Here is a 12429-nt window from a genome sequence, read left to right on the forward strand (position 1 = left end):
ATTTTAGCCTGGTGGGGATGTCAGCACTAAAATCTCAAGAGCCCTGTTTACTCTACTTGGGGTGAGAGGAAGGAAGAACAGAGAGAGGAAGGACCCATAGACCCAATCATTCCAAGTGTGGATCTTTGCCTAATTTCCAAATATTTCTGTAGAGCCTGTGTCTGCTTTTCTACATGTATGTATTCATGTTGCATGTACTCCAAATTGCACGTATTGATATTGGGTTTGGAGTTTCTTGGAGACCTCATGAAGGGCATTACTCCCCTCCCTCTATTTTGGGGCTGCAATTCTCCCTTCTCAGTTGGACAATCTGTTTCCCTATACTTTCCATGTTCCAGCTTTTTTTTTTTTTTCAAAACTTTCTTCCTGCTGGTTTCCCTTTCCATTATGTTTTTATCAAGCAGGTACAGGTATAAGTGTGGACACAGAAAAGGAGAGAGATATGCACACAGATCTATCAGTCTTTCTGTGATTTGTGGGAATCAGAGGAAGGGGAAGAAGTAGTATGTGTTCAGTTGACCACCTTGAAATTTTAAAACCATTAGTTCTACTACTAAAGAGATAGATATGATATAACACAAGATTTATACACATGCTTAACCAATATCTCAAGTGCCCAAAAGAAATGCCACACTTTAGATGGTACGTTCTTATTTTCCTCCACCATTAGGATTCTGCTGTAGAAGAAAGTAAGAATCACTGCCGTAATCTGCACAGGTGTACCTTCTGCTCAGTAGTCCTTGTGTGTGTCTACCATGTAGAATACCTTCTAAAGACAATGAAAGCTTCCATTAGTAAAATTTTGCAAGTTTTTTTAAAGTCCTTAAGTTTGTATGTTCCATGTGTTAGATTATTTGAGAATCTGTCAAGTATTTGCAGAGGTGAGTGGAGGTTATAAACAAGAAGGAAAATTGGTCAGATTGTCATTTTGTTTAAAAATAAAACAGATTCAAATCACTTAGAGAGACTCAAAAAGATATTTCCTCTTGTAGAAAAGTGTTTACTTCTGACATAGACCAGTATTCACATAAAACTATCGCTTATTCACAGATACCATCTCTTTTTTCTTTAATATTTCAGCTCAAAATTTAATTTTTGCAGGAGTTGAACTACGCAATACAAAGTTGAACTGCTTTATTTTGATTTCAGATGATGGGGCGCTTCTTCAGTGGCTTGGCACAATCAGGGGCCTGGTGCTGCTTTGATGAATTTAATCGAATTGACATAGAAGTTCTGTCCGTCATTGCGCAGCAACTCATTACCATTAGGAACGCCAAAGCAGCAAAGGTAAGGCACTGGGCAATCGACTTTCAAGGTAGCAACCCTTAAGTTTGTCATTAACTCACAGAATGTTACATTTTAGGAAGGAGATGCTGAAAATGTTAGGGAGGAATCCTGGGGAGCTCAAGGGGACTTGGCTCTCCAGAGCTCACTGGACTGGAAAAATCCAAGGAATATGGGGTGAGATGAAGATACTGAGTGGTCCTATTATTTAAAATTTGTTTGAGCCCCTTATAAGCATGCCTCTAGAGAAGGAATTTCATATTCAGAAGCGAATGGCAATGAAGGTTGGGACCAAGTCTCTACCATTCTGTGTTGACCTTTGGAGATCTGGTCACAATGGGCAGCACTGGTCTACAGCCTCTACAAACCAAAATAGCACTGCTCCAAGCCCTGCGAGGGCCCCCACTACTCCCTTGGCCCTTTCCAAAGAGCGCCAGACCTCCTCTCAATCCACCAATAAGGGTTCATCCTGGCACAGCACAGGGGACTCTGGACTCAGCTCTAGCTCCAGAGGCAGAGGCTATCTCTTTGGAAGGTGCCCTGATAAGAGTTGTTAAATATTTTGATTATCACCCTCTGCAAAAAAGCGAACTATAGAACTAATAAAAAGCAATCATGACTTGGACTATAGTGAGCTACTAAATTGTGTAAGTCATTGTGGTATGTGCTCACACTTATTTCATCTTACACCAAACCTATGTGAAGTATATGTCATTTCCCCCAAGGTAATAAGTGAAAAGAATTCAAAGTTTAAAAACTATTTTCATATACATCAAAAATTATCAGACCCTAAAGTCTAAGCTCCCTTACCTGGACCCCCTCATGTTCCTGCATACTCTGGGGAGGCCTACATTAAATGCAAGATCTTTAAATACAGAGATAGTGTACTCTATATTATGCAAGTTATTATCATCTAGTTGAGCAGTTCAGTGACAGCAAAGTATATGGAGTAAGGGGATGGGGACCAGAGAGAGTAGAGGCAGAATTGAAGCTTTGCCCCCTGGAGAGCAGCCACATGAGGGCAGAGAAAGACAGGAGAGCATCTGCAGATAACCAGCCTCGTCCTCAAGCTGCCAGTGCCAGATAAGACCGTTGGAGTGGGGTATATAACTTGAAATAGATAAACTAAACCACAGAAATTGAGAGGTTTGCTAGCACAAGCAATCATTTAGCAGCAGCAGAAAAGGTCTCCAATTGAACCATCCATTCTCTCCTCCAGGCTGCAGCACATCACCCTACTCCATCCTGATCTTCCCTGTATTCCTCATGTCTGTTGATAGCACCTTCATCTAGTGGCCCAACTAGAAACCTGGAACTCACCTTGGATTTGACCCATCACTGTCAATCCCAGAATCTAAGCCATCACCAAATCCTGTTAATTTTTTTTTTTTTTTTTTTTTTTTTTTTTTTTGAGACGGAGTCTCACTCTGTCGCCCAGGCTGGAGTGTAGTGGCCGGATCTCAGCTCACTGCAAGCTCCGCCTCCCGGGTTTACGCCATTCTCCTGCCTCAGCCTCCCGAGTAGCTGGGACTACAGGCGCCCGCCACCTCGCCCGGCTAGTTTTTTGTATTTTTTAGTAGAGACGGGGTTTTACTGTGTTAGCCAGGATGGTTTCGATCTCCTGACCTCGTGATCCGCCTGTCTCGGCCTCCTAAAGTGCTGGGATTACAGGCTTGAGCCACCGCGCCCGGCCATTCCTGTTAATTTTATCTACTAGATGCCTCTCCTCCCCACTTAAACCTCTTGAATTCTGGCTCTCATCGTGTCCCCAGTGATCATTCCTTACTAATCTCCCTGTCTGTAGCCTGTCCAACCTCTCTGCTGCCAACTTCAATCCTATCACTCTGCTTAAAAGTCTTCTCTGCTTCCCCACAAACATGGGACAAAATCTAAATTATTTAGTTTAGTGTGCAAGACTCCTGATGCTCAGGCCCAGCTTAGCTATGCTTTCTGGAACTTTGCCCTTTAGCAAAGTAAATTGCCGGTCATTTCTGGAACTTGCAGTGTTGTTTCTTGCTCCTGCTCACTTTTCCTGGAATGGCTGCCCCTGTTCCTTCACCTGAAACATCCTTCTTCCTTCTTCAGATCCCAAGCAGGTTGCCTACTACCCCCATGGGCTTTGCACACACCTGCACTGTAGCATGTGTTACACTGTGTGGTCGTGGCTTCCAGGTTGATTGCAGACAGCAAGCCTGGGAGTTTCTGGTGATCTCAAGAGTGAGGCTCCTTCAGCTGTGTGCCTCCATGCCTCACCTATTGCCTCACCTGCAACAGGCACTCAACAAGTGTTTGCTGTTAAGTAAAAGTGAAGGGGTGGTGACAAAAACAGTGACAGTGGGGCCTCAACAACTCAAGAACTAAGATTAGGTTGAAATTTCTTGGGGAATACCAGAAAGTGGGAGTGGAGAAGGTTTAATGGTCAGTAAGTCCAAGATGAATTTAAAATTAGTGGGGCATGGCGGGGCATGCCTGTGGTCCCACCTACTTGGCAGGCTGAGGTATGAGGTGGGAGGTTGCTTGAGCCTGAGATATCAAGGCTGCAGTGAGCTCTGATCATGCCACTTACACTCCAACCTGGGAGACAAAGCAAGACCCTGTCTCAAAAAAAGAAAAAAATAGAAAGTTGAATTGAAGAGGCTCAGTAAATGTTCAGACCTAGAAGATTTCAGGACTTGACTAGGAAGGAAGAGACAATTTGGGCAAGTCAGGTGCAGGGAGGCAGAAATCAGGAAACACAGAGCCCAGAAGATATTGGAAATAGACAGGACAGAATCAGAAATGTTCCCTGTTGTCCAACAGTGGTGTTCAGTAGTCTTTGCTTTAGTGCTTCATTACATGAGTCTTGCATTCGAGTGATAATTAGGTGAAAAATTTTACAAGTGTCTGGAAGAGTGTTAACATATATTTTATCTTCGAACAGCTCTCTAGATTCATGTTTGAGGGGAGGGAAATAAAGTTGGTGATGACTTGTGCAGCCTTCATCACAATGAATCCTGGCTATGCAGGCAGAACTGAATTGCCAGATAATTTGAAAGCCCTGTTTAGACCATTTGCGATGATGGTTCCAAATTATGCCTTGATTGCAGAGGTGAGCATCACATTATAAAGCAGTAGAAATGTAAACTTGTTTCTTTTATTTACCATTCAATTCTACCAAGGTACAAAGTTTCCTTTATGAATACCACAAGTAATGGTTATACATTATTAAGTGTAGATACGATTGTTATCACATGGAATGTTAAGTCCTGCATGTTTGTTTGTTTACTGCTATATCCGTAATACCCAGAATGATATCTGGAATATGATAGGCCCCTAAGACTGGAAAGAATCAATGAGTTTAATTAACCAGTTCATTGGGGTTTTTCAGTTCCTCTCTAGGAATTAAAATGTCTGGATTAGTTACAAAAACACAGATTATTTTTATTTCTCTTTGCACATTATTTTTTACTGGAGTCAAGGGATGTTGAGTAGTAGCCTCCTCACTATGAGGTGGGTGGAGATTGGCTTATAAGTCTGTATCAACTTAGTAAAAAAATAGTAATCATTAACAAATTAATTATTTATAATCATGTTTGTTTTTTCTGTATCCACTTAAGCATCTTTCTATTTAAACTGGCTTTAAATAGCCAAGAATTTAAATGCTAGCCAAAAATTGATGTATTTGACCAAGCACAGTGGCTCAGGCCTGTAATCCCAGCACTTTGGGAGGCCAAAGCAGGAGGATTGCTTGAGTCCAGGAGTTAGAGGCCAGCCTGGGCAACATGGTGAAATCCCATCCCTACCAAAAATATAAAAATTAGCCAGTCTCATAACCCAGTCTCAAAATAAATAAATAAATATTTAATTAATTAAAATAAAATAATTTTTAAAAAAATAATTGATATATTTAAATTTTGCACTTTTTTAAAAAAAAGAAATAGGGTCTGACTAGGCTGCCCTGGCTGGAACCAAACAGAGGTCAAGCAATCCTCCCACCTCGGCCTCTGAGTAGTTGGGACTACAGGCACATGGTACTACATCCAGCTAAATGTTATACATGTTTTTCATGGCACTTTTTATTGAGGTATAATTTATACACAATAAAGAGCACAGCTCATAAGGGTGTCGCTCAGTGAATTCTTATGCATGCATTCATCTGTGTGACCACGAAGACCAAAATATAAGGCATTTTTAGGACTCCAGAAGGCCCCTTGTGTGCTCAGTGCTGCATTTCCTAAGAAGGGACACTACCCCTTTAGGATGGAATTTGTCAGAAAATTCCTGTGATAACTGCTAATTTTAAATATTCTTCTATGTGAAATAAAAGTAATTGCTTAAGAATAGAATAGACTGTTCCAAATCCTATCATTAGAAAAATTACAACCTATATTAGTGTATTAGGTCTTTCTTGCATTGCCATAAAGAAATACCTGAGACTGGGTAATTTATGAAGAAAAGAGGTTTAATTGGCTCGTGGTTCTGCAGGCTGTACAGAAAATGTGGTGCTGGCATCTACTTGGCTTCTAGGGTAGCCTTAAGGAGCTTTTACTCGTGGTGGAAGGCGAAGCGGGAGCAGGCACTGCACATAGTGAAAACAGGAACAAGAGAGAAAGAGTGGGTTGGGGGGTGCCCCACACTTTTCAATGACCAGATCTCAGAATGCACTTACTATTGCAAAGCAGCACCAAGCCATGAGGGATCCAAGATCCACCCCCATGACCCAGACACCTCCCATCAGCCCCCACCTTCAGCACTGGGAATTATAATCCAATGTGAGATTTGGGCGGGGATAAATATCAAAACTATGTCAATTAGTATAATGCTTATGGCAGCTCAGGGGTCTGCCATACCCACTGTGGGCATGGTGGGGTGGGGGGCAGGTAAGGCAGGTAGTATCTTTACTCTTGACCCTCTCTGCAAACAGAGACAATAAATGACTTGCTCAGTGTCCGAACCTGGTAGGAAGAAAACCAAGCTGAGAGCCCAGTCCAACATGTTGTCCACATCTCATGCTTTGTCCTATTGTTATGTTACTCAGTAATGGATTGGACAAATTTAAAAGTCTAGTCTTCTGAGTGCTATTCCTATTATTTTTAGAGTTTAAATGAATTAGATTCTGTTGTCAGTGTTTTCTTTTTTTTTTTTTTTTTGAGACAGAGTCTGGCTCTGTCACCCAGGCTGGAGTGCAATGGCACTATCTCAGCTCACTGCAACCTCTGCCTCCCAGGTTTAAGCAAGTCTCCTGCCTTAGCCTCCTGAGTAGCTGGGATTACAGGCTTCTGCCACCATGCCCGGCTAATTTTTTGTATTTTTAGTAGAGATGGAGTTTCACCATGTTGGTCAGGCTGGTCTCAAATTCCTGACCTCAAGTGACTCACCCATCTCAGTCTCCCAAAGTGCTGGGATTACAGACATGAGCCACTGCACCCAGCCTGTCAGTAAATATTTTTAATCACCCACTGTGTGCAGAGCACTGTGCTAATCAGCAGGTCTGTAAACAAAACAGACACCAGTAAGAACTCCTCCTCATTCTAAATTCTGCATCTGAAGCCAACTGCAGTGTTTCAGGCAGATTATAAATAGAAAAAAGGGTCTGCATCCAGCTCCACTGTCAAAGACACTAAGCATCATCTGATTCATTTAACCAAGGATGCAGAAACTTGTCAGAAGAAAGGCAGAGGAGAGGCTGACAATCTTTGCATGGCTTCCCTTGACTCCTCAGGAAACTAAGAGAGCTAGTAGCAATCACCTTCCACTAGGGTGGTGTTCCTGTCGGATCAGAGAAGTTCAGTTGTTGCTTTTGTGCTCAGGCCTAATGATACCATCCAACTTTCACGATGGGAACATTTTCAAAAGCTGAGCTCTTCTGTTCCTTGAACCAAATGTTCCCAAAGCTACATCTTCATCTACAGATGGAAAACAGAATCAGTGCCTAGGTAACCCCATACAATATTCTGCCTTCCAGTTTCCTGTGGCACAGAAAGCCTTTTTCCCTTCAATTTTTATGTTTCTTTATTAAAGGACATAACAACTTGGGAAGGTATAATGCTTAGAGTCAATTTTGACTATGTTGGTATCATGCTAATACATTGTTATCAATATAATGTAATAAGCATTGCATTATTTTTTCTATTCTAGGTAATTCTATATTCTGAAGGATTTGAATCCAGTAAAATATTAGCAAGAAAAATGACTCAGATGTATAAGCTTTGCAGTGAGCAGCTGTCTCAACAGGATCACTACGACTTTGGCATGAGAGCTGTGAAGTCTGTCCTGGTCATGGCTGGGTAAGAAACCAAAGTAGTCGAGTGAAATCCCAAACCATGTGACCAAATGCACTGAATGGGTAACTCAGGAAAGGCTCTCAGACAGTCAGTGATTAGTAAATGTTGGCTGCTGCTGTTGTCATCATTCTTACCTTGACGCTCCTATGACAAAGTGACACAGGCTGTCTCTCCTCAACCCATGACAGTTCTTCACTGTGAGTCCTAACATGGTTGTCCTCGATGGAAGCTGATCTCCAACTAGGCTTTGGAGAAGATTAACTTCCCCTGAACTCAAATTCAAACACTGGGTTTTTGTTTACAAAAGCCTTTACTACCTTGAGATGGTATGACTAGACTTAAAAGACACACAGTCTGTTATGCATATGCAACAAAGCCAGTCATACATGTTGCCTGAGAAAGCCTCAGGAGTTTAAAGAAACTTCATCATTCCAATTCAGTTCAGCTTATGTCTTAGATTTCATCTCTGTCTTTATAATATAGCCCAAGCCTAAACTTTTTTCTAGTATCTAGTAAAGAAAGAGTCTTTCCTCTTCTCAGGCCCCAACTTTTCTCTTTATAACTTCTTGAAACTACTATATCTGGAATCCCCAACTTGTCCAGAGCCTCTGAGGAGACCTATTTTATCTCTAGTCCTTCCTTTCAGGCCATGACTCATTGGCTCAGGTTCTGCACATCCAGGAACCCTCTGCCTGGCTCCTGCATCACTGGGCTCTGCACGAATCTCCCTGCACTTTTCTACCCTCTGTTCTATCTTTTAACCTCTCAGATATAGTATGTCCCCTCTTTACAGGATGGCCATTTAAGGACTAGGAATACTAAGAAGTTGAGATACACTTGCACTGAAGGAGCACAACTACAGTCCAGTGAGTCACAGAGACGGACCAATGTGCAGTCATGTAGCTGCGATGCAGGGAGGGCAGCAACAGGGCTGCACCCACCCAAGGTTCGCTGAGAAGGAGGATAGAGGACAGGAGCTTTCTAGCAAAGGGAGCCACTGGGCTGGGTTTTGAGGGGCAAAATAAGAGCAGGCAAAGAACAAGGCAAGATACTCTGGGCAGACTGAAAAGAAAATCACAGACATAGGAATCATCATGATGTATTCAAGGAACTATAAATTCAGGTTGAATAACATCGGGATTGGGGAGGATGTTGAGAAGATGTCCTTGTCATTCTCTTCAAGGCTGCGTAGCCATTGCAGGACTTGTCAGTGTGCTCTGATGGAGATGAACGCTGAGCACACAAGGGAAAATGATCCTCTCCTTCTAGCAGGAATCCTCAGGGGAAGGTCTCTGCCCTCCCTACAGGTTTAGAAAATCACATTCAACCTTATGTTCTTGTGATATGCCTTTAAATATTCCAAAATATTCCTTTAAATTTAGATCTTTAAAAAGAGAAAACCCAAACCTAAATGAAGATGTGGTGTTGATAAGAGCTTTACGAGACTCCAATTTGCCAAAATTTCTAACAGATGATGCTCTTCTGTTCAGGTAAGTTTCTAGACGTTACCAAGTAAAGCATGGCTATCGCGTAGTGGCAAATGGTAGTTTTTTCTTCAATTATTTCTTTCTCTAACAAACTGAAAACTTTCCCATCTTTTCTGGAGAAACTTATTTTGCAGTTTAAGAAATACTCGTTTAAAATAAAGATACTAAAGTTTGGGCATAATTTCAATCATTTGTGTTTTTTTATAAAAATATTATTCACCAGACTATGTGCTATACAAATTAGCATTTGGCCATAAGTTCCTGACCTAAGGGAAGTTTCTGACTCAAAAAAACTCAGACTTGGGACTTAACATAAATACAATTGTTTTTATCCATTTCGTTTTTTGTTGTTTAGTTTCTGTTAGTTTTTGTTGTTTAGTTTCTCCAAGTTATACCTGTTTATAGTTTTAAAAAGAAAATAGTTTCATAAATTAGTCACATGGAAAGCAACAGTCCCCAGTCTTTCACCAACTCCAACTTCCCAAAGACAATCATTTTCTAACTCTTTTATTTATGTATTCTGCTATCCCTCTCCAGACTTCTTAATACCACATTTACACCATTTCTTTTTCTTTTTTTCCTTTTTTTTAATTTTGACTTTTTTCAGTGGTTGCCCTAGATTTTGCAATATACATTTACAAATAATCTAAGCCCACTTTCAATTAACACAATACCATTTCATGAGAAGTGTTAGTACCTTATAATAACAATTCTATTTCTCCCTTCTATCCTAATTCCTCCCTTCCATCCCTTGTGTCATTGCTGTCATTCATTTTACTTATATATGAACATACATAAGCACATATATAATATATACATAGGCATACATAATCAAATACATTGTTGCTATAACTATTTAGAACAAACTGTTATCTGTTAGATCAACTAAGACAAAGAAAAATAAAAATTTTCATTTTACCTTCAATTATTCCATCTTCCATGCTCTTCCTTTAGGTAGATCAGAGTTTCTGACCTATGTTATTTTTCGTCTCTCTAAAGAACTTCTTTTAATATTTCTTGCAAGGCAGGGCTACTGGCAACAAATTTTCTCAATATTTATTTGTCTGAGAAAGTCTTTATTTCTCCTTCACTTTTGAAGGATAATTTCACAGGGTACAGAATTCTAGGTTGGTGGGATTTTCCTCATATGTTTCACTCCACTCTCTTCTTGCTTGCATAGTTTCTGAGGAAAAGTCAAATGAAATTCTTATCTTTGCTCATCTATAGGTAAAGTGTTTGTTTTTTTTTTTTTTCCTTCTGGCTTCTTTCTATATTTTTTCTTTAATTTTCTGTGTTTTTAAAATGACCTGCCTCGGTATAATTTTTAGGTATTTATCCTGCTTAGTGTTTTCTGAGTTTCCTGGATCTAAGGTTTGGTGGGTGACATTAATTTGGGGAAATTCTGTTATTATTCTTTCAAATATTTCTTCTGTTCTTTTCTCCCTCTCTTACCCTCTGGTATTCCTATTGCACACGTGGTACTCCTTTTGTAGTTGTACCATGGTTCTTGGGTATTATGTTGCTTTTCCAGTCTTTATTCTCTTTACTTTTCAGTTTCAGAGGTTTCTATTGAGGTACCCTCAAGCTCAGAGGTACTTTCCTCAGCTGTGTCCAATCTACTAATAAGCCTATCAAAGGCATTCTTCATCTCTATTATAGTGTGCTGGTTTTGATAATGCATTTCTTTTTGCTTCTTTCTTTGGTTTTCCATATCTCTGCTTACATTGCCCAGCTGTTTCTGCATGCTGTCTATTTTATCCATTAGAGCCTTTCACGTATTCATCATCACTGTTCTAAATCCCTGTCCAGTAATTTCAGCATCCCTCCCATGTCTGGTTCTACTGCTTGCTCTGTCTTTTCAAATGGTGGGGAGGGGTTGCCTTTTATTATACCTCATACTATTTTCTTGATGGCTGAACATGATATAGGTTTAGAAAATAAAAAGAACTGGGCCAAAAGTAAATTGGCTATAAGTAATGTAGGGTAAGGTGCAGCAGGAGGGAAAGTGTTCTATTGTCCTAGGATTAGGACTCAGTCTTTTAATGAGCCTATGACAACTGTAAGCTTCATAAGTGTTTCTCACTTTTTTTCTCCACCTGTTAGGTGGTACAGGGTGACTACAGTGGCCTAGAGTTGGGTAATTCCCTTCTCTCAGTGAAAGGCTAGAGCCAGCTGGAGCTGATGTTTCCCTTCCCCCAGGTCTGTTAGGCCCTGACAAAACTCTAGCAGGTTAGGCTCTGATTAATTATCCTGGCTTCTTCTTATTAGGAAAAGCAGGGTGCTCCAGCCTATTTCATAATGGTTTCTTTTCCCCTCCCATGCCAGAAGCATGAAGAGATTTCTTTTTTTTTTTTTTTTCCAAATTGTGATTTTTTTTTTTCATTTCCAACTTTTATTTTAAGGTCCAGGGTACATGTGCAGGATGTGCAGGTGTGTTCGGTAGGTAAACATGTGCCATGGTGGTTTGCTGCACAGGCATTCACCCAGCATTCAGGCAGGCATTCAGCCCAGCATCCATTAGCTATTTTTCCTGACCCTCTCCCTCCTCCCACTCCCCACCCTCTGACAGGCTCTGGTGTGTGTTGTTCCCCACCATGTGTCCATGTGTTCTCATCATTTAGCTCCTACTTATAAGTGAGAGCATACAGTATTTGGTGTTCTGTTCCTGCATTAGTTTGCTAAGGATAATGGCCTCCAGCTCCATCCATGTTCCTGCAAAGGATATAATCTCTTTCCTCTTTATGGCTGCATAGTATTCCAAGGTGCATGTGTACCACATTTTCTTTATCCAGTCTCTCATTGATGGGTTTTTAAGTTGGTTACATGTCTTTGCTATTTATAATAATGCTGCAATGAACATACACATGTATGTGTCTTTATAACAGAATGACTTATATTTTTTTAAGTGTATACCCAGTAATGGGATTGCTGGGTCAAATGGTAGTTCTGTTTTTAGCTCTTTGGGGAATCACTAAACTGCTTTCCACAGTGGTTGAACTAATTTACACTCCCACCAACAGTGTAAAAGCATTCTTTTTTCTCCACAACCTCACCAACATCTGTTGTTTTTCGACTTTTTAGTAATAGCCATTCTAGGCTGGGCGTGGTGGCTCACACCGGTAATCCCAACAACTTTGGGAGGACAAGGCAGGTTGATCATCTAAGGTCAAGAGTTTGAGACCAGCCTGACCAATATGATGAAATCCTGTCTCTACTAAAAATATAAAATTAGCTGGGCATGGTGGCACATGCCTGTAATCCCAGCTACTTGGGAGGCTGAGGCAGGAGAATCACTTGAACCCAGGAGGTGGAGGTTGCAGTAAGCCGAGATTGTGCCATTGCACTCCAGCCTGGACAACAAAAGTGAAACTCCATCTCAAAAAATAATAATAATA

General features: G+C 40.7%; 1 protein-coding gene across 1 annotated transcript in view; it reads left to right on the plus strand.

Annotated features, from left to right (window-relative positions):
• Positions 1-12429, plus strand: part of DNAH6 (dynein axonemal heavy chain 6) — a 313929-nt gene that overhangs the window by 129707 nt on the left and 171793 nt on the right. Inside the window, exons 30-33 of the mRNA XM_007970043.3 lie at positions 1150-1287; positions 4205-4372; positions 7402-7550; positions 8930-9037. Of these exons, the coding sequence (XP_007968234.3) occupies positions 1150-1287; positions 4205-4372; positions 7402-7550; positions 8930-9037 (563 nt within the window). The remainder of the gene's footprint in view (positions 1-1149; positions 1288-4204; positions 4373-7401; positions 7551-8929; positions 9038-12429) is intronic.

This window comes from Chlorocebus sabaeus, chromosome 14, assembly GCF_047675955.1.
Source record: "Chlorocebus sabaeus isolate Y175 chromosome 14, mChlSab1.0.hap1, whole genome shotgun sequence".
Taxonomy (NCBI): Eukaryota; Metazoa; Chordata; class Mammalia; order Primates; family Cercopithecidae; genus Chlorocebus; species Chlorocebus sabaeus.